The following is a 21538-nucleotide window of genomic DNA, read 5'->3' on the forward strand; positions in this document are numbered from 1 at the left end:
GAGGCTGGCAACAGTACTCAAATCTTCTTTCCTCCTTCCAGGAAAGGCCCCTTTAAGAAGGCTGTGCTGTCAGTAGCTGGAAGCTACCTCTGACAGTCCCCAGAAGAGACTTTGGAGCAGGACAGACTAGAATGGAATTCAGTTCAGTTCAACAAACATTAAATACCTTTAAATTCTAGGCTGTGTGCTAAGTGGTGGTGGGGAATAGGACAAAAAACAACCAAGCCTTGCCTTCAAGTCGGCCATGCCTTCCTGGGGACGCACAGATAAGTAAATACAAAATAATTTCAGGAGGGAGACTGCACCTAACAATTGGGAGTCAGGAAAGGCCTTGTGTGAGCTGTACCTTGAAGCTAGAGCTTCTCTGAAGCAACGATGAGGACATGGTGCATTTCCAACATCTGGGACTTACTGGGCAAGTGCTCAGAGATGGGGGGGGAACAGCTAGCAGCCTGGTTTGGGGTAACATGACATGACATGATTGGAAAGGTAAGTGAGAGCTGTACTGTGGAGGTCTTTTAAAAAGCCAAAATGAAGATTATATGGTTTATCCTAGAGGTGATAGAGGCCTCAACATAGGCCAGTTTGTGTTTTAGGGATATTAGTTTGGCAGCAGTGTGGAGAATGTACTAGAGAGAGTGAAGTCTTGGAGCAGAGAGATCGGTTGGAATGCCCTAGAAAAGGAGACGTGAGAATGGGGGAGAAGGGGTCGGGGAGAGCTGGACGCGTTTTGGGGCAGGGCTGGAAGGGCTGGAAGAGACTGCAGTCGAGGCTCAAGAGCTACAAGTGGAGGGGTTTGTTTTGACAAACCGAAGAGCCATGTCTCCAGCTAGCAAAGGAGAGCATGGCGGGTGTTGAATTTTGAGATGGAGTCAAAGGAGAAGAGGGCGTACTTAATTTGTTAGCAAAGTAGAAGAGGAGCACTCCTCCGAGGCGGGGGAAGAGGGAACGGAGGAGAGAATGCGGCCGGAAGCACGTTCCTGCTAGGAAAGAGTTTTCCGGTTGCTTGAGGGAGTCTCCAAGGCAACCTTTTTTTCGGTCAATCTCAGCTTGGTCCCTCGCGCGAAGCCTGTTGGGGGATGTAGTCCTTGCTGCAAAGGCCACAATGCTCCGCGGTGGATGCGGCGGGGCTTCGGTCAGGAGGATCTGAGCACTACCCGGTGCCTGAGCAAGCCCAGGGCTTCGGCTCCCGCAGCCCTCGGAGGGTTCGCTCTTCATGGGGCTGGAACGGTGGCGGTGGCGGTGGCTCGGGATGCGGTTCCTGTTCCTGGTGCTGGTAGCCTTCGCTTTCCTCGAGAGTGGGACCCCTGCCAGCGGGGGCTGGTGAGCATACGGAGGGACGGGCAGGATAGTCCAGGAGCGGGGCGCAGAGTCTGCGCGGAGCGGCCTTCGGGAGCGCTAGGGAGGCGAGGCAAGGGGAGAGGGGCACGGGCGGGACCCTAAGTCTGCTCAGACCCCACCCGCCGACTGCTTTTGTCTTAACTTCCTGCATCCCAGAGGAGAGGAAGCAGGCGCCTCACCATGCCCTCTCTTCCCACCGCCTTCACTATTTCTTTGCCCCTCTGCCCTACTCACAGAGGAGACAGTGAAAAGGGAAATCCCTGGGGGATGAAATAGGTGAAATTAGAGTTGGGGGTTCCTGAAATGCTTTTTTTTTATTCGTCAGCCAATCCAGTGGAGAGTTGGCCTCACGTATCAGAAAAGGAGGTCGGGAGTACAGCTTTTAGTCGAGAAGAGCTAAATTTATCTGGACTCTTAGAAAATTGAAATTGTTGACATTCCCACCAAACCTGCTGCAGATGAATCATTAGTTCCACCTGGGTCACTTGGCTAGGCTTGAAGGAATGGAGTAGTGAAATTACTGCCAGAAAATTAGATACAGACCAAGGATCCGAGATGTGGTGGTAGTCCCCCAGGGACATAGCTGATGCAGGAGCCCAACAACCCCAACTCATCCTTGGCCTGGCGGCAAACAGGATAGCAGGGGAGAAGCAGGTATGAGCTACGTTAGAGACCCTCTCATTGCTCTCCCTCCCCCTCCCCCCATCCAGGGAGCTGAGTGGACACCCGGCCCTAGAAGAAGAGGAGCAGTGTACTGTAGACCGAAGAGCAAACCTGACTTACGCGGAGTTCATTCACCAGTGTGTAGGGGAAGGAGGGAATGCTCGGGCCCTTTCCGTGATCATTGTGGGTGACTTGGAGTTCAGGAAGCAATGGGAATGTACAGTAGGCCCCAAAACATGACCTCCACACAGCAGGCAATGTCTGGAGCAGAGGATCCCTTTGGTCATACCTAGCAGGAAGGGGGAATCGATGTGTGCAGGAACTGTCTGTGACCTTTGTCCTTGCTTCACAGATACGCCTTTTCTAAACCTGTCATTCTACAAAGACTCACCAACAACTCAGTAAGTACCACAAGCTGTATCCTGCCCATACCTAATACCCTGCTCAATCCTAACTCCACCAAAGAACATTGTCTTGTGAGAGGGTGGAGGCACACATCTATTGGAAGCCTGAGGGCCCTTTCCTTCTCCCCAGCTATTCCAGGATCTGTGCTCCAAAGAGAAGCTACTGGCAGAATTTGGGGACTTCAGGATTCGGCTGAGTACAGCTAACACATTTTCTTATCAGAAAGGTAAGCCCAACTGTGCTTAACACCACTTTTGTGCCACCTCCTGCAGGACTGACCTGACTTCCAGCCTCTTCCTTTCCCCACAGTAGACCTCTCTTTCCACGACTATGTTGAACAGCTGCTACAGCCTCAAGACCCAAACTCTCTAGGGAATGGTGAGTTGAGTTCTTATTCTCAAGGGCCAATGAAGCTAGAGAATTTTAGCCACCCAGAGGGCACATCAGGACCATGGACAGGGCAGTAAAGGCCTGCAACCGCAGGAAGACCTTTCAATTTTGTTTTCTCCCACCAGACACACTCTATTTCTTTGGGGACAATAACTTCACTGAGTGGGGTGGACTATTCCAACACTACTCCCCACCTCCCTTTCGTCTCTTGGGCACTACTGCAGCCTACAGCTTTGGAATTGCAGGTCAGTATCACCCTCAGGGGCAGGGAGCTGCTGGGAGTCCAGGTCTGTTGATAAATCCTCCCCCATAGGTGCTGGCTCTGGAGTACCCTTCCACTGGCACGGGCCAGGCTATTCTGAGGTGATCTTTGGACGAAAGGTGAGGCAGACAAATCTCCCTATATCTTGGAAGGGGGCAGAGGTAAGCCAGTCCTGACCAAGTCCTCCTTCCCCATCCCCAACAGCGCTGGTTCCTGTATCCTCCAGAGAAGACGCCTGATTTTCATCCCAACAAAACAACTTTGGCCTGGCTACGGGACACATACCCAGCGCTCCCAATCACTGAACGGCCCCTACAGTGTACTGTCCAGGCTGGTGAGGTCAGAGGGGTTCACTTTATTGGGTGAGTGGGAAGAAGAAAAGGCCTATGCTAAGTTTCATCCCATCCCCAGGTGCTGTACTTCCCTGACCGTTGGTGGCATGCCACCCTGAACCTGGACACCAGTGTCTTCATTTCCACATTTCTGGGCTAGAGGCAAAAGCATCCTGCAGGGTGAGGCCAACTTGTTGCCACCCTCTGACTCCGAGTGCTGTTAATTTATTGCCACAATTTCCCTACAATGAAGTAAAGATGCTGGCTCTGCTGCCTTGTGTCTCCGTGCCAGCCACTTTATGCCCTCTTGCTTAGGGCTGGAAGACAAATCAGCATGAAGTGAAGGGGGAAGAGGAAAGGTAAGCATGAGTCCCATGGGGTTTCAAACCAAGAGAAAGAAATCTGTCCAGAAGATGTCAAGTGAGAGGAAAGAAGGCTGGAGGCCCTTGTCTCTTCTTTGCTGGGCCCCCGCAGCTGTAGGGTTCACACCACTTCAAAGGTATATTGCTCACAGATTTTATTACCCTCCATAGAGCTTCTTTCAGTCCATTCCTACTCCAGCCCCTTCAGACAGTGCAGAACAGGGTAAGAGGGGCCAGGGAGAGCCCTCCCCCAGGGCCAGGGTCATGGCTCAGAACAGGTAATGGCTGTTAAATGAGAAAGGAGGGAGTGAACACAAATTATATACATGGGGAAAGGGAAATGGAAGGTAGGTGCTAGAAACCATGCCAACCTCCACAGCAGGAACCTGGCCAGTGCCAGGATAAAGTCTTACCCTTTGGGAGGCAAACATTCTCTAAAACTCCAGAAACCATCAAGCCCCCCAAAGCATCCCAGGGTCCCCAATCCACAGGCAGTACAGAGATGGGAGGCTGGCTCAGTACCCAGCAGGCAGGTTAGGACAAGAGACAGACCAGACAGACAGTAAGGCATGTGTTGGCCCTGGGGGACAGAGGGGCTCCAAGGAAAGAGGCTAGAAGCTTCAGTAATCTTCTACCCAGCCATTCTCAGAAATAAAGGCATCAATCACTTCCTTCATAGCCAGGTTGGGGATGAGTTGCTCCTGGGTCAGGGGACTTCTGGTCACAGGGTCAAAGTGGCCCACTCGCTGGAGATAGAGAGAAAAAGAGCCATACTGAGGAGCCACCGAGGCCCACAGGTATTAAGCAGGACCGTTACCAGTGCCCAGGACAGCCAGCCTTGCCATGCCCAGCCCATTACCTGCAGGTGCTCCTCAATATCTTTTCGGTCATATGTGATGCCACTGGGAGTGATGCATGGCTCCCGCATCAGTTCAAAACTGATCTTCCCACACAGATAGTCTGGGATGTCCCGCTTCTATCACAGGAAGAAAAGAGAGAAGTGCTCAGGGGCTGGGTAGGCTAGACTCCAGGTCCTTCAGCCCTCCTCGGGCAGTAATTCTGGTCCCACCTCCCAACTAGAGTCATGAGGCTAAAGGAAGCAGAGCAGACGAGAAGGCAAGCAAAGTGACAAAGGGCTGGGAGTCTGTCCTCACCTTTCTCTTCTCATCCACTTGGGAGAAAAGCTCATCCATATCCGCCAAGTACTTATCCTGAAAAGGAAATCATCTCCTTCACTGGGAGTCCCACCCGTAAACAGAGGTACCCAGCCACCCCACACCTCGAGCACTGGACCCACAATGATGCCAGATTTAATAACTAGGGAAAAGAAGGTACACAGGCCTTTAAATTTCCTTCCAGGGCCTGGGCTCTGTTCCAAATTAGCCCCTGCCAAGATGCCCCACACAGCCCAGCTATGACTACCATCCCATTCATCTCTGGGCCAGCTGCTATCAATAGTGGACCTCAACCTGGGCAGTACCATTCCCTAGCTGTGCTATCATTATCTCCCCCCTTTGCCATCAGGCCTAGATACATAAGGCAAGGATAGACTGGCAAGGCGGCCTCACGTGTTTGGCTTCGATGCTGGCCTGCTGGGCACGGTTCCGGCTTTCATCTCCGTTGTCTTCCTCTTGGCTCCGCTGACACTCCTCCAGCTCCCTGGGGAGGCCAAGGAAGTAATCCATCAACAAGCCTTTACTGAGCACCTACTTTGTGTGTCCAGCCCTGTGCTCTGCTACGCTGCAGGAAATACAAGACAAAATGACAGGGTCCTCAAGTGGGGGAGCCAAGCTTGGCCCACATAAAATAACTGACCACTCCCCCAGAGGCCTTCCCCAGTCACGTGGAGCCACAGGCCTCATCCCCTTTCTCCAAACCCTTGAAGCATTTACTGTTTCTGCCACACCCCTGGATAGTAACAAGTTCAGAATTCTGTCTCCCTAACTACACCCTAAGCCTTACCCTGACAGCAGAAACAGTCGGTCTCAAGTTCAAACTGTATCCCCTGCAGCACCATGCCCAGGACTGATGCCAGGGGAGGGGGGATGGGAGGTACTCCCAAATGCTTGAAGGGATGCATCAGATTCTACTTTGCCCTCTATTTTTCTCAGCTGCTAACTTGTATGGTTCCCACCAGATCTGTATCTCATCCTACCTACCTACATCTCATCTAGCCTCAACTTCTCTGGACCTTCCCTGACACCTGCTGAAATCTGCTTCCTCCTTCATGATCTCCCCAGTAATCAGTCAACTTTTCCCAAACTCTGTATATCTCCCCTTACATTACAGCTATCTACGTATTGTGCTTTGGTCCTCTTTGACACCAAGAACTGTTTCTTATTTCATTTCTGAAATAACTCCAGTGCTGAAAGGCATCATAGCAAGATGGGATGGAGGGCCAGCCTTAGAGCAAGGCAAGACCCAGGTTTAAGACCTGCCTCTGATTCACACTAGGGATATGACCATAATAAGCAAGTCACTTAACAATGTAGTGCCCCCAGGCAAGTGGGGGCTATAAGTTATAGACAAGGTGTCCACCTACATCTCTGGAGGGAGTCTCCTACATTTATATCAGGTCCAGACCAATCCCCTCCCCGCCCAAACTACTGTTAACCACAGGGCAGGCCCTTCCCACACACCCATACCCAGGAAATGATTCAGCCTAGGGGAAGAAGAGGACAGTCATGTCAGAAAATTGCTTGTAGGGCTTGGGGTCCGGTGCAGCTGGACCCTTCCTGACCTGCTCACCTCTCTCTCTCTGCCATGATGAGCTTGGTGAGGTAGGCATGAAGTTCATTCTCCTGATGAATACGCCGTTCCTCAATGCTGTTCCAACGCTTCTTCTTGGCAATGCGCAGCGCACTTGGGATGTCGTCCCCAAAGTTCAGCCGCTGCTCCTTGGCAAGATTGTAGGCTGTGGGAGAGGGTGGATGCTACTGGGCACAAGACCTTGGACTCCAGGAGAGTTGGCCCCGGGGAGAGGGGCCTGGGACTCTTGTCAGAGTCCTCAAGGCCCAGTGGGGCCTGGCTCACCTCTCTGCAGGTTGGCAATGGCCTCGTCATAGTTCTCCATCTCCAACTGGCATTGGCCCAGGAAGAAGTGGGCCTTCACTGACTGGCTGTCCAACTCTAGAGCATGCTTGCAGTCGGCAAGTGCCTTGTCATGCTGCTGCATCTTCAGATAGCACAGCGCCCGGTTGGTGTAATAAACAGCCACAAGGGGATTTCGGGTCTGGGTAGGGGAAATCGGGACAGCAGACCTTTAAAACCTGCTGAAATATCTTCAGAAAGCCCAGAGTGGCCTCTGAATTCATATTTTCTATTCAGCCTCAGGGCAGAACAGCTACTTTCCAAGAAGAGTTTCCCACTTTCCCTTAAAATCCACTATAAAAATCCATGGAAAGTTGAGGTGTTGCTGAGATTCAAATCCAAGTTTTCTGACTCCCAAGTTCATCACTCTGCTCCAACCTCAAGTTCTCAGGCATCACACCTTTTACTCCCTGTTTTCAGCCAGTTTCAAGCTGTATCTGACTAGGAAAGGCAAGTGAGATGTCCTCTGAGGGTACTGGAATGTCTGCTTTGAGCCAATAATTGGACCTTAGTGGTGTCACCCCCACCCACCCACCAATGGGGACCATGAAGAATGAGCTAGGTGTAGTGAGTATGTGTCAGTCTCCATCAACTAGGGAGGCCCAGAAACAAGATCTGGGCAATGTAACTATTGATCGGTTATTGCTATGAACAGGCAGGACAGCCCAAGCTATCAGTTGCTGAAACAAGGTCACAAGAACTAAACTGTGAAAAAGGAGTTGACCATCATGACTATGTGTGAGCCTTGTGATACTGGGGGTGGTGAGGGAAAGGGGGTGGAGGAAGCCTGGTTTCTTCAGAGGCTGTGTCCTATCTCTATTTTCTGCCTCACCATCCTTCTACCCAGCTTCTCTTCCAAGGACAGCTCAGAAACAGTGGAGCCCTTGAAATAGGGAAGAGCAAAACGGGACAGGACCCCTAAAGTCCCATAGCCTTCCTCTGTGTCCTGTCCAGTTGCCTGTAGGACAAAGGAACCCTTCTACTGGTCAAGGACAAAGGGGAGGAGACCCTGTCCTAGGTGCAAGGAATACAAAACTCAGTACCTGCCTAGCTCATTTCCCCTTTCTTTCATCTCAGCCTCCGACATCAGGCAAGATGAAAACCTTTTACTTTAGTTATTTTACAGGAAAAGAGATTTGGTTCCTAGAGCTCACCACAGGAAAAAAAGGCTATCACTGGGCACCTCAGGGCTTCCATCCTCCAAACCATTTACAGAGTCACCTGAGCAGGTATCCCTAGAAAACCACCCTTAGTCCTGGCTAGGTTTTTTAGATCTCCAAGGTGATATCTGGCAGTCTGCTCTCAAGTGAGGTCTCTACTCTTCTCGGCTTTTTAGGGACCTATGTTTGTGAATGGGTCCCTTCCTAAACTCAAGTTCACCCATGAGTCAACTGGGCCATAAGCCAGAGGCATTAAGCCACCTACAAAGTCCTGAAAAGCATGCTCAGGAAGCCAGGCAGGTGACAAGTACAAGGTGCTACATTAAAGCAAATAGAGATAAACAGAAAGCTCCAGCAGCTAAGTAGGTTAATAGCCTGAGTCATTAAATGTCTCACCTCACACATTCTTCCTCTCAGAATTTAGAATCAGGAAGGACTTTAAGAGGTAATTTTACATTTCTTCATCTTACATAGGAAGAAATTGAGTCCCAGAGCAGGGAAGGGATTTTTAGATGAAAAAACATAAGGCCCAAAAGAAGTGAAAATAACTTGCTCAAGGTCATGCAAACAGTAAGTAGCAAAGCTGGGATACTCGGGACTTCCCACTCCTGGTTCAACACTCCCTCCAGTATGCTCCAATGTCTCAACTAACACATCTGTCAGAATCACAAAGACATTTAGGAGTCATTTCTTTGCTGAAGGGGCTTCAGACACCAGCCATTCATTGCTCCTGTGACCACTAGGCTACTCTTCCTCTAACCCCAAACACACAGAACTTTGGGATTCTTTTTTCTCCCTAGACTATCCTCTCTGGATTTCTCCCATTTTGTCCTTTCAGATCCTCCTTTCCCCACTTCTTCAACACCCTTCTTCCTTCCCTTCCCTACTCAGATACTACCCACTCTTCTGGCCCACTGAAAATAGCCACCTCAGCTGAAGCTTGAGGCCTCTAACTCTACAAGGCCCAATGGAGTCAAGGGAAGTAGCCAGCCTGTCCCTAGCAACTATAAGACATGGCCCGTTTCTCCATCCCTTTATCATTATATGATCCAAAATGGCATGTTCTAGAAGCAAACTAGTTCAGAATCCCCAAGGACAGGAACTTCGTTCTGATAGTTATTCCTCCACAAAGTTTTGCAATTCAACAAATGCTTTTTTAGTTTTTCCACTTCATAAGGCACTGTTGTAAAAATCAATTGCACATTAAGTACCTGTCATTTAAAAATATTCCTAGAAGGAAAGACCAACAAAAAGGGGTTCCTCTGCCTAATCCTGAACATCACATTTGTGATTACATTTAAGAAAAGATTCATGTTAACTCAGAAAAAAATTCACTTGCCCCAGTCTTTTATCTCAACACCTTTGGGCACTCCTTGGACACTCTGGAACAAGACTCCAAGCTCTTGAGTTCAGCAAAGATAACTTATCTCAACACCCAGAAATGAATTACTGACTTTGTAAGGACTTGCCCCTGCCCAGCTGCAGAACAAAAAGAAACAAGACTTATGGGATCCTTCAGGCTCATTATAGTTCCCTCTGATGAATGACTGCAAGGACCACAAAGAAATTCTAGCTGAACACACAAAATCTACCCTCCTGTCCGTCCAGCCCAGAGGAGGAAAGGGGGTAGGGGCAAAGTGACTTTTCCATTCCCCGCGGCTCCCCCCAACCCCAATCCGAGACTCCTAGGAGGGAGGAGGGAGTACTCAGTTCCTGCAGCAAGGAAGGCCGGGGCCCAGGGTCCGGGGCAGAGCCGGAGCCCACCTACAACCACTCGCCGTTCCACCCGCCTGGACAAAGGCATCTAGGAGCCGTTTCTTTTCCAGGGGGCCTCGGCACTCGGCTGAGACCACCCCTCCCCCAGCCCCCCAAGCCCGTGCCCCCTCACCGCTCCCGGCTTGGCGCCCTCCGCAGCCCCGCCCCCCGGCCCCGTTCCTCCGCACTCACGATGGCTTTGCTGTAACAGGCCGCGGCCTCTGGGTACTTGCGGCCCACAAACAGCCGGTTCCCCTGTTCCTTCAACTCCTGGGCGCTGGGACTCTTCTCGGGGCTGCCCGTGCCGCCGCCCCCCGAGCCCAAACGGGCCCCGCCGCCGCCGCCGCCCCCGCCCTCCTTCTCTTCTTTCCCCTTCATGGCTCCGGCCCGGCCCCGGCCTCGGCCTCTACCCCGGCCCGGCCCCGTGATCCGATCACGGCCCCCGGCCCCAGCCGCTGAATGCAGGTCTGACCCCGGCCTCGCCCCGGGCGCTGCCGACAGAGCGCGCCAGCGGCTCCGCTCGGACCCCCGAGCTCCGGTCCCAAGAAGCCCCGAACTCTTCCCTGCGGAAACCCAGCACCGTCACTCAACCGGAAGTTGCGGCCGGGAAGAGCGAGGGGGCGGGACCAAAGAGAGGGGCGGAGCCGGAAGAGAAGGGGTGAGCCTGTGAGGAAGGACGACGGACAAACGAGGCGCTAGGGGGCGGGAGAAAGGCCGAGCGGTAGTTGATCCCGCGCACGAGCTTGGGGGAGGGGGGCGGGGCTAGCGGGAGACAGCGCACCCCGAGAAAAGAGGTCGGAGTAGGCCCGAAGCAAGTCCGTCAGTGCGTACGAGGAACGGCAGTCTTGGCACAGCCACGGCAGAGCTGGGGCAGAGGACTTCGACTGAGCTCGCCAGGAAAGGAGGGAGGGAACAGGACACCCTCTACAAGGTTTTATGCGTGCGCGGGATGAAGGGCGGGGCCGAGGCGGAGCGCGACTGTGAAAGGGGCGGGGCTAGGGAGGGAATGCCCGCCTCTAACGGAGTGAGATTGGGCCGGGGTAAATAGGGGAGGGATGGAGAGAAGGTGCGCTGGCGAGGAGCGCTTCTGCGCGTGCGCGGGCGGAGACGGTGGCCCTTGCGTGGGGAAGAGAAGAGAAATCGCCCTCCCTGTCCCTCGTAACCCCTTCCCTCCCACGTCAGGGTCCAAGGTGTTTCTTTCCCCAGGGGCCCAGAAGGCTGTTCCCGTTTTGGAGAAGCCTCCGGTGCTCAGGAGGTGCGTGGATTCCCGTTCCCTGGGGCTGGAACCATGGGCCCGAGCGGGGGTCTGTATGGCTGTGACGACCCCCAGTGCTGGACGGCGGTGCTGGGCTGCTACAAGGAGGTGGTCAGAGCCAAAGAGGGCAAGTCCCGGAAACTTGTCGCTTTGGATGCATGGTGAGCCCCGCCTCCACCAGTGCCTGGACCTCCTCCCTGATTCCCCAAGGGTCCTGGACGGGGGTGGAGGGAGGGGAGAAGAGGCGGGGACGCCTGGCTTTGAATTAAAAAGCATTCCTTAGCTGCCCCGTGGTGGGCTCTGGAGGTACCAAGCTAGTGAGCCGGTCCCTGCCCTCAACTCGATTCTATCCTAGTAGGGGGAAACATCTCCTGTGCTTCGCACAGTGCCTGGCACATAGTAGGCATTTGATGAATGTCAGACTGACAGGGGAGTTGTGGTTCTAAGAGTCCCAGGGATATGCAGTGGAGCTGAGGGCAGTCCCAGAGCCAGATGTGGAAGGACACGCGGGTGGGGTGTTGGTGAGCTCCTTTGTGGTGGTGAGGCAGAAGGCAGCATCCTGCTGGGTAGGTCCTGTTGTCCTGGTGGATAGCTGAATGTGATATACAGCATAATCGGAGGCCAGCCAGACATAGTGGGTCCGTTAATCTTGCACTCTCACCTATCAACCAGGACAACTCAAGCCCAGGGTGAAATTCCAAAGCTGAATGAATTTCTCCAGGAGGAGTGGGGGTAAGGGTGGGGAGTAAAAGCAGATGGCAAAATGCCTTCACAAGCTTTATCCTTGGTTTTTTTGGTGGACGGCTCGACAGGATATGGGGCCTAGCTGTATCTCTTCACTTCTCCCTGAGAACCTGGACCCTGGGAAAATCTATTTCCAGTGCTCGAAGAGGCCCTGGCATCTGAGGGAATCATGCTAGTCCCTAAGGGGTCCAGGACAGGAATCTCATCCATGTATAGTAGTGTCTGGCACATTGCTCTAAAGCAGCTTAATGTTCTCTCCTGAGATCCAAAGGCTGGACTTTGGGAAGTGCTGTCCCAGTGCAACAGGGTCCTTCACTGACTCTTCCCTGTCACCACTGCATACACATATACCGCTCTGTTTGTAAGTAGGTGCCTGTTTCAGGTATCAGGAGGAGCTGCCAGCTTCTATAAGAGAGAGAAAGGAGAAATACCTAACTCGAGGTGAATTGCTGAAGCTGATGGAATGGAAGCTGGTGGTAAGCACTTTCTCCATCTGAATAAGGTGGTGTCTGTAGAGATGGGCACAAAGCCAGGCTGAACAGGGAAGGCAAAAGAAGCTCTTAGGCCTATTCCGAGGGGCGACCTAACATGGCCCTGCCTACTGACTCTAAACATGTCCCTTTCCTGCTCTCCCAAACTGCTAGTGCCCTCCCCCAAATGAAATGACCATAGATTTGTATTGTGTCTGTCTCTATCTTTTGCTCTGTGCTTCTTTCTCTATACATACATATATATATACACATGTATGTGTTTTCTCTCTCAATGGAATGTAAGCCCCTTGAAGTCAGTTGTCTTTGTTCCCACAGTGCCTCAAAAATAGCAGGTAATTAATAAGTGTCTGTTGATTGATTGATGTGCAATGAGTGATGGATAGGTAGGTCACTGTATCACTTTACTCTCTAGGTTTTAGAATGTTGGGAATGGAATACCAGTGTTAGAAGGATCTTAGAGATGATGGTCCAACCTCATCATTTCACAGAGGCAGAAACAAACCCAGCAAGAGGAAATGACCTATCCAAAGTCACATGTTGAGTTAGTGGTTAGTGCCAGGTTTACAATTAGGTTTCAGGTCTTCTGATTCCTACCCTAGTGAAGTCAAACCCCAAAACTTGTTCCCAGCCCAGAGCTCTGTTTGGTTCAATGACTTAAAGTTTATAAAACTTCTGTTCACGTCCCCATGTTTGTAAGACATAGGATTTCTTCCTAAAGTTGGGGTTGGGGTTGCATCCTAGAAATGATGTGGAATGGAGAGGTATTTCCATTGAAAGAACACTCAGTGTTCTAAAGAGAAGAGATTGAAGTATGTAAATTGGTCTAGAACCTGTAGTCAGAAGACCTGGTCATGAATCCCAGTTCTGCCACTTATTACCTGTGTGACAACCTCTCCGGACTTCTGTGAGAGACTGGACTAGATTGTGAGGAGCTAAACAGAAGGTCACTAAGAATCCAATTGTATGTTCTCACCATGTTCTTATCCTCCTGCCCCTGTTCTCCCCCACGCATACTTAGAGGGGCAGATTCAGACCACGACTGCAGCATTTGGTGGCCACTAACCCAGAGGAACTGGTAAAGCAGTGCACAGCAGCAGCCTTCTCTCTACTGCCCAATGTGGAAGCTGCCATCACAGAGCTGAGCCAGCTTAAGGCCGTGGGACCAGCCACTGCCTCTGGTGAGGGGGAGAGCTGAGGGTGGGACCCAGCAGCCAGGTGACACTTTGTAACCTGTGGAGCTGTACTGGGCCCTGGGTTTCCTGGTGCCTTAGGGGGATGTTGTGAGGTGGAGAGGCAAGTCTGGGTGTGTCTTCTCCAACATCCTGAGGTCTGCCTCTCCAGCTCAAGCTGAGGCCGCTTCAGTTCAGTGGGTAGTTAGTTATGTGTGACCTAGAATGACTGATGCTGACAGAGTACAAGACACTCATCCCTTCCTCTGCTCTCCTTGAGGTTTGGGAGTATCCCCTCCCCCACCTGCTGCCTTGGAACACTAGAACTAGACCATTTTAATCAGTCCAGTTCAACATTTTCCTAACCAATGGCCAGATTTGACCTCATGCTACTAAGAGATGTCTTCTGTTGGGGCAGATCAGCTCCAGCAGAAGTGGTGACTTAGGGGTTCAGGGGAACTTAGTTAAGATGAGGTGACATTCAGGCCTCAGTTTCCCTGGAAAGTATGGATGGGCCTGGACTGGAGGATCCCCTGGCTTCCCATAACCCAGCTATGCTTCCCTCAGCAATTCTGGCAGCAGGTGCCCCAGAGACAATAGCATTCATGGCAGATGAGGCAGTAGCTGCTGTCCCTGACCTCCCCGTGCTCCAGTATACTCTCAAACACTATATCCTATATTTGGACAAGATCCGGGCCTGTGCTAAGAGACTAAACCAAGGTAAGGGCTAACTGCTGGAGAGATGCATATACCACAGTGATCTCAGTCTCTGATTCTGATGGACTGACCAAATGCCTCTGATGCCAGAAGGGTTTGGGTAATGACTATGCCTAAATGTAGTGGGTAAAGGAGCCTCAGGCTGGGGGGGGGGGGGGAGAGACCCCTGGCAGGAATACTTGGTTGGTTTGAGTAGGCCCAGAGTTGCATGTTCATCTTTCCTCCTCCTTGGGCTTTTCTCAGTTGATGCTTCATCAGAATGGACTCCTCACCAGATAGAAATGTGCCTCTGGACCTGGAATGTGGCCCAAAAACTGTGTCCCACAGTCCTGCCTCCCTTTTCTTGGAAAGCCCCCAAAGCCAGGGAAGGTGCTGAAGATGTTAGACCATCCAAGAAACGAAAAGCTAGTATTCACTGATCCTCGTTGTCTGTATACACTCCACCCAAGAGAAATACATCAAGTCACAGTAACCTGCAGCCAGACTCCTGTCCTCTACTTGTGTCCATCAAGGGCTCAGGGCAGAGGGTAGCCACTGTCATCCATTAAAATTGCCTTCCATCCCAACCTCATCTGGACCTCAACTCCTTAGATACCCTCTCCCAGGCTAGGATTGAGCTGGGAATTAGGAAGATGGAGTGGGTAGCTCCAATTTCATCACTAAATTACCTTGGGGAAGTCACTTAAACTATCTCTGCAGTTCTAATAATTTCTCTCTGTTGTGTTCAGTTCCTACACAGACCAAGGCTCAAGTATGTCCAGTGCTTTGTTTTTCTTTTGTCCTATATGTGGTGTAGGGGGATGCTCCACCTCTCTCAGAACTGCATAGAGCAGTGATTCTCACAGGGAGAACCAGGAAGAGGGAGGGAATCAGAGGGAACCTAGTTTTCCAGAGATAAAACACCTGATACTGGAGCTTTCCTGAATTCCTGAAAGTTAGAGAAGACTGTAGGTGCTTAAACGCTGGTAGGGCCTGGCTTCGGCCTCATGGGATTTCAGGAAATGAATGGGGTGGGCCCTAGTGGCTCAGCAGCTCTTAGCTAACTACTCTGGCAGGAGGTGTAAACAGCTTCCTAATTGCCTTCACACATGAGCCTAAATTCAGAAGTGTGAGGAGGGAAAATCTTAACAGGCCTGAGAAGTTGTTGGGAAAGACCAGAAGCTGGAAATAGCAGGAGGAGATCCCAAGGGAATCTGCCTTGGCCTCCATCCCAACGGCAGGGCCTCTGGAGGAGGGGAAGAAGGGAGAGAGAAGGTCACTTGAGTAGTGTTGGAGGGCAGGCCAGGAGCTGAGATTGGCGTCCTACTTTAAGACTGCTTGGCCAGCTGCTGTGTAAAATATTTATTCATACTCCAAAAAGGCTCAGACAGCAAATCCATCAAACTGGCTCTTTGCTCTGGAGGCTGTGGGGCCTCTATCCTACTCCCCTGGGTGCTCTCCTCTGGTTCCTACCCCTGACTTCCTTCAGGCACATCCCCTCCTACCTTCCACAGGGCAGCCTCAAACCAGGCTTCCCTAGTGGCAGGGGGACTTGGAAGAGGATTTAGGCCCAGGACCATTGTAAGGCTTGAGAGGCCCTGATTTTAGTAGCTTTTAGGGCCATAGAGCTGAAGTCCCTGCAGCAACTGGGGAGAGTTAGAGAGAAAGGAGCCAGCTGAGGGAAATTGTTGGTGGGGGGAGCAGTGGGGCCCCTGCCCTTCCCAGGCAGGTGGGCACAGGGGCAGGGGTGGGAGAAGCAGCTTTAAAACATACATTCAGTAGAGGGTGGACATGCAGGCCCACACCTGGAGGTCCTGCCAAGGGGGGCCGTGCCCTGACTAGCCTGCACACCAAATCACATGCACGCACCTGCATGCCCAGCCCAGAATCCAGTGGGAAGTTGGCACCTTATGTTGTTCTTGTTACTGGAGAACCAGGCCAGGCACTAGACCCCGCCTCAGTCAGGTTCACGTTGACAGGGAAAAATAACCGCGTCCTGGCTGCCTGGCAGATGGTGGCACCAGAGTGGCGGTGTTGGCACTTTCATGGGGTACTAGGGGGGAGGCAGGACCTGTGCCCCCAGCAGGTCATAGGCGAAGATGTTCCAGAAGATGGCAAAAAGGAGGAAGGTGGCATAGGAGAGCAACACCACCCACCAGCCACACTGGTCCTGCAGGTTTTCCTCATAGCTTCGAAGGATGGTCAGACCCATGCTGATGCCCACGACAGCGCCTGCCAGATGGGCCATGAAGCTGGGCTGAGGGCCTGAGGCAGGCAGGGGTGGGGAGAAGCGAAGCCAAACAGCTCGGCCCACCTCTGAGCTCACTGCAGTGGGGGGAGCAAGATGTGAGGACAGGGGAACCCCTGGGGTGGCCCTCAGCCTGGTGGGGGCTGCTCACACCTCAGGGCACAGCGGGATCTGGGGGCCCTGGAAGGTGCCTAATGTCATCTAGAGAAGGAATAATACCCTAGGGGTGGCAGTGACTGGCCTTTCTCCCTTCTAGTGAGGCTGACTGCTGGCATTCACTCTTCCTCCTTTAGCTTGTGCAGGTGGGGGGCATGTAGAGAAACCCTATGTACCTTGCTCAGAGCCTGGCCTGCTTCCTCAGGCCAGGGGAACCATTGTTCTGACCCAAATTCAGCTCTCCCCAGGCCCTTCCCCACCTCCCACACACACCTCTTAGGAGGGCCAATACTCACTGCACACCAGTGCCAGCACCATCCTCAGCAGTTTATAGGGGCAGCGCATCCCAGCCCAGTTCTAAGAAGAAGGAGCATCTGGTGAGGGTTTGGATGGAGAGGCTTTAACAGGCTCACCCTAATGGCTTGGGCCAAGAAGTGAGAGGGGACATGGCTAGCTTTCTTCAAAATCCCCAGTGCCAGGGCAGCAAGGGGCACAGCGAATAGAGCTCTGGCCTTGGAGTCAGGAGGACCCGAGTTCAAATCCAGCCTCAGACACTTAACACTAGCTGTGTGACCCTGGGCAAGTCACTTAACCCCATTGCCTCACCAAAAAGCAAAATAAAACAAAAATAAAATCCCCAGTGCCTCTTCTCCTCCAACCCAGGCCAGAGCCTCTCCTTACCATGACAACATTGGCCAGATGGGCAGAGCAGAGGGCATAGACGCCACCTGAACCCCCTACCACAGGGGCCCGCATGTCTGTGATGGAGACTGTCAGGGAACCTATGGGAGGAAATGAAAGGGACAGTAGGTCAGGAGAGGGCTGTCCCAATGGGCCTAGGTTCAAGCCATGCTCCCTCAGCAGACACCTCGGAGGGTAGCTTCCTACTCCCCACCTTACCTGCCAGCACACCCGCCAAGTAAAGGAAACCTATCCGAAGCACCCCGTGCACCATCTCCAAGGGCACACCAATCATGAGCTGTAGGAGGGCATTGAAGCCCAGCTGTTCCAACCTGGATGGAGGTGGCGATATAACACTGGTCAGAGCAATATGGACATTGATCAAGCATCCACCACGGAGCCTCTTACAAATCAGCCCTGGAGCATAAGGGGGACCCAATGGTGTCACAGCATTCCTACTGCCCAACTGAAAACCTACATCTGCCTAAGTCCTCCTGTACTCCAAACTGGGAGGTGGGGACAAGACCCCTTCCCTGCTCTGCAAATACAAAGGGAGGGAACGACTGCTGGAATCAGGAGACCTGGGTTCTACCCCAGCTCTGTCAGGGACTCCTGAGTGGTATAGCCTGGGCAAGTCCCTTTTCCCCCTTCTCTGGGCCTCAGTCTCTGTAAAATGGGGTTCCTCCTCCCTACCTGGCCTGCTTCACATGGCTTTGGAAAGGGTAAAAGAAGGTACAAACATGAGATTACTTCCTCGGAGTCCCATGAACAGCTGTGTAAAGAAGTGAAACAGCTTCACCTGATTCTCATTTCCAGCCTGAGCCTTAAGGGAAACTTCATCTGGAGATATCTGACCTCTGTGAGAGACTGAAGCCAATCCCCTCTTACCCAACATGCATGAACATGTAGGTGAGAAATCGCCAGGCTCGGGCACGGTGGCCAGGGTGGTACACCAGAGGACTCTTCATATACTCAGGGTGGTAGGTCTGCAGCACCCACTTGTTTAACCGAGCCCCATAACACAAGAACACGATGATCTGGGAAGGACAATTTATCTCAGAGTCTGGCCCCCTGAGGCTGCAAACGGGAAATAGTTTAGGGCTGAGAATGGGGTATCCAAGGGTATAACCTGTGTGAGTGTAACAGTAGCCATGAAGACTGGGGGTGGGCAGGTTCGGTGCTGGTAGAAGTACCATCGGCGGTCCATCTCACAAGGTAGGATCTCATAGGCCACGTAGCGCACAAAGCGCTTGTAGAAACCAAGGCCTGGCTCATCCAGTAGCCCATCCCGAGGCAGGGCACGCTGCCCATTGGTGATAGCCCGCTTGAAGCTACTGGAGCGTTTGCTGCTGATCTGCCAGGGAAGAGCAGAAAAGGGCCCCTGGTATCCAGCTGTAGAAACTAATGCCAGTGCAGGGACACAAAGGGCCACTTGGGAGAGAGGTCGAATAACATGAACTTTTTTCTGTGGACCAGATTTCCAGTCGTCAATAAGGATTTGTTCATAGATATTGCCACCACTTTTGTTTTCCATTCAAAATAATTACTGACTGAGTTACCTACTACATACAAGGCATTCCATCTACAACTTGGGCCACATGCTTACAGTCAAGACACTGAGTACAGGTTGTACATCCTCAAGCAATAGTCCTATAGTCAGAGGACAAAGGATTTGGACGTGGATGGAATGTTAGAGATGATCTAATCCAACTCCCTCATTCTAAAGATGAGGAAACCTGAAACCACACAGGCAGTAAATAGCAGGACTAGGATTTGAACCCATGTTCAATACATTTTCCACTACCCTCTGCTGCCAGTTTGCTGGACCAAAACCCTTCCTCCACCAAACCACCCCTTTCAGACTGATTCTTGGATGGATCCAAAGAGCATCATGCCCTCAAGACCCTTAATGCCAACAATGCCCATTTCCCCCAGCTAGAGTGATAATATAAACCACAATAAATAGGAATTCTCCCTGAATACCCCCCCACTATCACCCCAGAAGCAAGATCCAGAGGACCAATGGGAGCTGAGATGATAGGCCTAAGACCCCTGTCACTGACCAGGTCTACCAACTCCTGGTAGCAGATCTGTCCTTGGTCGTTGCTCTGGGCCAGTGCCACCAGCATGTCCAGTTTAGCAGGATCCAATGGCAGCTCATGGCTGTGCACCAGGCCAGTGAAGGTCTCCACGCCAATGAAGCCAGTGTTGTCTGGGTCCAGCTGCTGGAGATAGGAAGGGCCCAGGAGTGAAGGTGGGAGAAGGGAGGTGGGGAAGGATGAGGCCCAAAACAGGGCAGGACAGCTGGGTCAAGACCAGCATTTTCCAGACCCACTCCCTTCCCTCCCCCCACATAAACATCATAGGAAAGGGGGGCGGGTTTTGCTGTGGGACAGAGAAAATATCTCAGTCCCTGGGCAGCTTATTTTTCTGCATCTAGTGACATAGAAATAGTGAGAACTGCTCTTGTACGTCAAAGGGCAGGGGCCTTCCTGTCCCTCCTGACTCTCCGGGGCTTCTTCATCTCAATTCTCTACCTGCGCTCCCACTGACTTAATTCAAAGACCTCCATTCTCTGTTCCTAGATACTTATCCTCTGTCTAGACATTGAAGGCAAGTGTCACAGCCCTGTCCTATCCTGTTTTGCTTATTGTCCCTATTGGTCAGAGCTGGGAGAAGGAAGCCCTAAGTCCATGGGCCCCTTGAATAGGGTAGTTATTATGAATCACTAAGACAAAACTGCATAAAGTCCCTGGATTGAAAGGGGCCTGCAGTCCTATCCTTTCTTTTTAGGCAGGCCAAACGTAACTCCACAGACAGGTGAGAATCTTCCCATTTATGAATCATTTATGAACATCCTCAAGTCAGGAAACTGCTTATACATTTGTTAGACAGCCGTACTAGCCACCTAACAAAACACTGTTGTCAGGAAATCTTGCTGAAGTCTAACCTGTATCATCATGTTGTTGTAGGCCAGAGAACAGTTGGATACAACTTAACTACACCCATAAATCTTTCTTAGACTCACACTGAGATTGAATCACTCATGTCCTCCATCCTAAGGCCAGACAATCCTTCCAGTTTAGGGGGGAGAACAGCTAGACAGGTGACTGCAAGGTGGAGGCAGAGAGCAGGAATGGAAAAGGAAGGCCGTTTGCTCCTGGCTCCCCAACCACACCATCACTGACTCAGACAGGCCATTAGTTCTGGAACACAGCCCCAGTTCGAGGTCTGGAGAAAGCATCCCCAGGACCGGGATGGGGAATTCCCTCTTCCTCCTCATTTTCAGCCCCAGGGGGTCCCCCCATTGTCAGTGCGGGAGCCGAGCTCACAGGTCAGCGGGGGCCTTGGAGGTCAGGGTGTCCTAGAGTTGGGTAGGGGGTGTCCAGTCGGGAAGGAGGCAGACACAGGGGTGTGGCAAAGCGTGGCTCAGCCATCCCGCCTCTAGGCGCTTAGGTTCCCTGGGGAATCCTGCGCCAAGGGAAGACTTGCACCCTGGTCGGAGTGGTTCGGCGCACACCCAGCCTGGCCGGAATCCCTGGGAAGGGAAGGGAAGGAGGGCAGCCCCAGTGGGGAGACTACGAGACGCACCTTCGGGCGCCCGCCCCGCGGTTTGGTGCAATTCCCCGGGCCGGCCAAGTTCCAGCCCCTGGCCGCAGCTGCAGGCGGTACCTACGTCTTTCTGCATGCACGGGAGGGGGGTAGGAGGAGGGGGAAGGTAGGGCAGGGGGCGTGCTGTGACAGGGAAGACAGGGAGTGCAGTCTGTGCAGGAAGACCAGACCAGCCCCGGCCAGCGCCCGCGCCCGCGCCCTCCGCACCTGCTCCTGGATGAGCTGCAGCAGGGAGCTCCTGTCCATAGAGCTACCCGGGCGGGGGGGCGGCTGCTCCGCGGACCCGGCGCTGCGGCCCTGGCCCCGGCCCCAGGCCCAGCCCCAGCTCCGCTCCGCTCTCCGCTCTCCGCTCTGGCCACTGCCGCTGCCACTGCCACTGCCGCCGCCTCACTCCTGGCCCTGCCCCGGCCCCAGCTAGTGCCGCCGCTGCCGCACACAGGGGCCAGCGCGTCACGGAGCCACGGCCGTGGCAGGCGCACAAGCCACCACTCCCCTTCCCCCTCCCTCTCCTCTTCTCTCCTGGACACACACACACACGCGCGCGCGCGCGCGCGCGCTCGCAGCCGAGCACCCGCACGTCCCACCCCTCTCTCCTCGCCACCACTCGCTCCCAGAGCCATACAGCCCACTCCTCTCCTGCTTTCAGATACACACAGAACCACACAAACGCGCAAACATCCCACGCTCCTCCTCTCTGCTCTCCTCTATTCCCTCCCCATCTCCTCC

General features: G+C 52.8%; 4 protein-coding genes across 7 annotated transcripts; 2 read left to right on the forward strand and 2 right to left on the reverse strand.

Annotated features, from left to right (window-relative positions):
* Window positions 1–60: 60 nt before the first annotated feature.
* Window positions 61–3667, forward strand: JMJD8 (jumonji domain containing 8). 2 transcript variants are annotated; one of them, XM_027862635.1, is made up of 9 exons: window positions 61–1323; window positions 2052–2141; window positions 2357–2405; window positions 2539–2635; window positions 2719–2787; window positions 2925–3044; window positions 3113–3180; window positions 3266–3400; window positions 3473–3667. In XM_027862635.1, the coding sequence occupies exons 1-9, from the start codon at window positions 1217–1219 to the stop codon at window positions 3551–3553; spliced, it is 816 nt and encodes a 271-aa protein (XP_027718436.1). In that variant the 5' UTR covers window positions 61–1216; the 3' UTR covers window positions 3554–3667. The 2 variants fall into 2 exon arrangements, with proteins under 2 accessions (XP_027718436.1, XP_027718438.1); XM_027862637.1 differs by having other exon boundaries at window positions 3266–3395.
* A 226-nt stretch (window positions 3668–3893) lies between these two features.
* On the reverse strand, window positions 3894–10138 carry STUB1 (STIP1 homology and U-box containing protein 1). Its single transcript, XM_027862634.1, has 7 exons — window positions 9953–10138; window positions 6789–6987; window positions 6504–6669; window positions 5324–5414; window positions 4910–4966; window positions 4615–4731; window positions 3894–4501 (listed from the first exon to the last, which is right to left on the reverse strand). Exons 1-7 carry the CDS (start codon window positions 10136–10138, stop codon window positions 4376–4378), a joined length of 942 nt encoding a protein of 313 aa, XP_027718435.1. The 3' UTR covers window positions 3894–4375.
* On the forward strand, window positions 10137–14702 carry LOC114043641. Its single transcript, XM_027862707.1, has 7 exons — window positions 10137–10418; window positions 10527–10691; window positions 10967–11015; window positions 12129–12235; window positions 13269–13428; window positions 13987–14139; window positions 14380–14702. Exons 1-7 carry the CDS (start codon window positions 10137–10139, stop codon window positions 14553–14555), a joined length of 1092 nt encoding a protein of 363 aa, XP_027718508.1. The 3' UTR covers window positions 14556–14702.
* Window positions 14703–15489: 787 nt separating this feature from the next.
* RHBDL1 (rhomboid like 1) lies at window positions 15490–21096 on the reverse strand. 3 transcript variants are annotated; one of them, XM_027863071.1, is made up of 8 exons: window positions 21020–21096; window positions 19264–19425; window positions 18330–18554; window positions 18089–18237; window positions 17420–17532; window positions 17201–17301; window positions 16816–16876; window positions 15490–16347 (listed from the first exon to the last, which is right to left on the reverse strand). In XM_027863071.1, exons 1-8 carry the CDS (start codon window positions 21056–21058, stop codon window positions 16169–16171), a joined length of 1029 nt encoding a protein of 342 aa, XP_027718872.1. In that variant the 5' UTR covers window positions 21059–21096; the 3' UTR covers window positions 15490–16168. The 3 variants fall into 3 exon arrangements, with proteins under 3 accessions (XP_027718872.1, XP_027718871.1, XP_027718873.1); XM_027863070.1 differs by having other exon boundaries at window positions 15490–16440; window positions 19264–19422; window positions 21020–21077; XM_027863072.1 differs by lacking the exon at window positions 18330–18554 and having other exon boundaries at window positions 15490–16440.
* Window positions 21097–21538: the final 442 nt, after the last annotated feature.

The sequence above is a fragment of the Vombatus ursinus genome, unplaced genomic scaffold, assembly GCF_900497805.2.
Source record: "Vombatus ursinus unplaced genomic scaffold, bare-nosed wombat genome assembly UNPS02014770.1, whole genome shotgun sequence".
NCBI classification, from domain to species: domain Eukaryota; kingdom Metazoa; phylum Chordata; class Mammalia; order Diprotodontia; family Vombatidae; genus Vombatus; species Vombatus ursinus.

Coding starts and splice junctions, on each gene's coding strand:
- JMJD8 (XM_027862635.1), top strand. CDS start 1,217: ATGGGGCTGGAACGGTGGCGGTGGCGGTGGCTCGGGATGCGGTTCCTG. Junction 1,324..2,051: donor ACCCCTGCCAGCGGGGGCTG/GTGAGCATACGG, acceptor CCCCCCATCCAG/GGAGCTGAGTGGACACCCGG. Junction 2,406..2,538: donor AAAGACTCACCAACAACTCA/GTAAGTACCACA, acceptor CCTTCTCCCCAG/CTATTCCAGGATCTGTGCTC.
- LOC114043641 (XM_027862707.1), top strand. CDS start 10,137: ATGGCTCCGGCCCGGCCCCGGCCTCGGCCTCTACCCCGGCCCGGCCCC. Junction 10,419..10,526: donor GCGGAGCCGGAAGAGAAGGG/GTGAGCCTGTGA, acceptor GGGCGGGGCTAG/CGGGAGACAGCGCACCCCGA. Junction 13,429..13,986: donor GGGACCAGCCACTGCCTCTG/GTGAGGGGGAGA, acceptor TGCTTCCCTCAG/CAATTCTGGCAGCAGGTGCC.
- STUB1 (XM_027862634.1), bottom strand. CDS start 10,138: ATGAAGGGGAAAGAAGAGAAGGAGGGCGGGGGCGGCGGCGGCGGCGGG. Junction 5,415..6,503: donor ATCATGGCAGAGAGAGAGAG/GTGAGCAGGTCA, acceptor TGGCCTCCCCAG/GGAGCTGGAGGAGTGTCAGC. Junction 4,732..4,909: donor AAGTGGATGAGAAGAGAAAG/GTGAGGACAGAC, acceptor TTCCTGTGATAG/AAGCGGGACATCCCAGACTA.
- RHBDL1 (XM_027863070.1), bottom strand. CDS start 21,058: ATGGACAGGAGCTCCCTGCTGCAGCTCATCCAGGAGCAG. Junction 18,555..19,263: donor ACCAGGAGTTGGTAGACCTG/GTCAGTGACAGG, acceptor CTTCCCTGGCAG/ATCAGCAGCAAACGCTCCAG. Junction 16,877..17,200: donor ATCTGGCCAATGTTGTCATG/GTAAGGAGAGGC, acceptor CCTTCTTCTTAG/AACTGGGCTGGGATGCGCTG.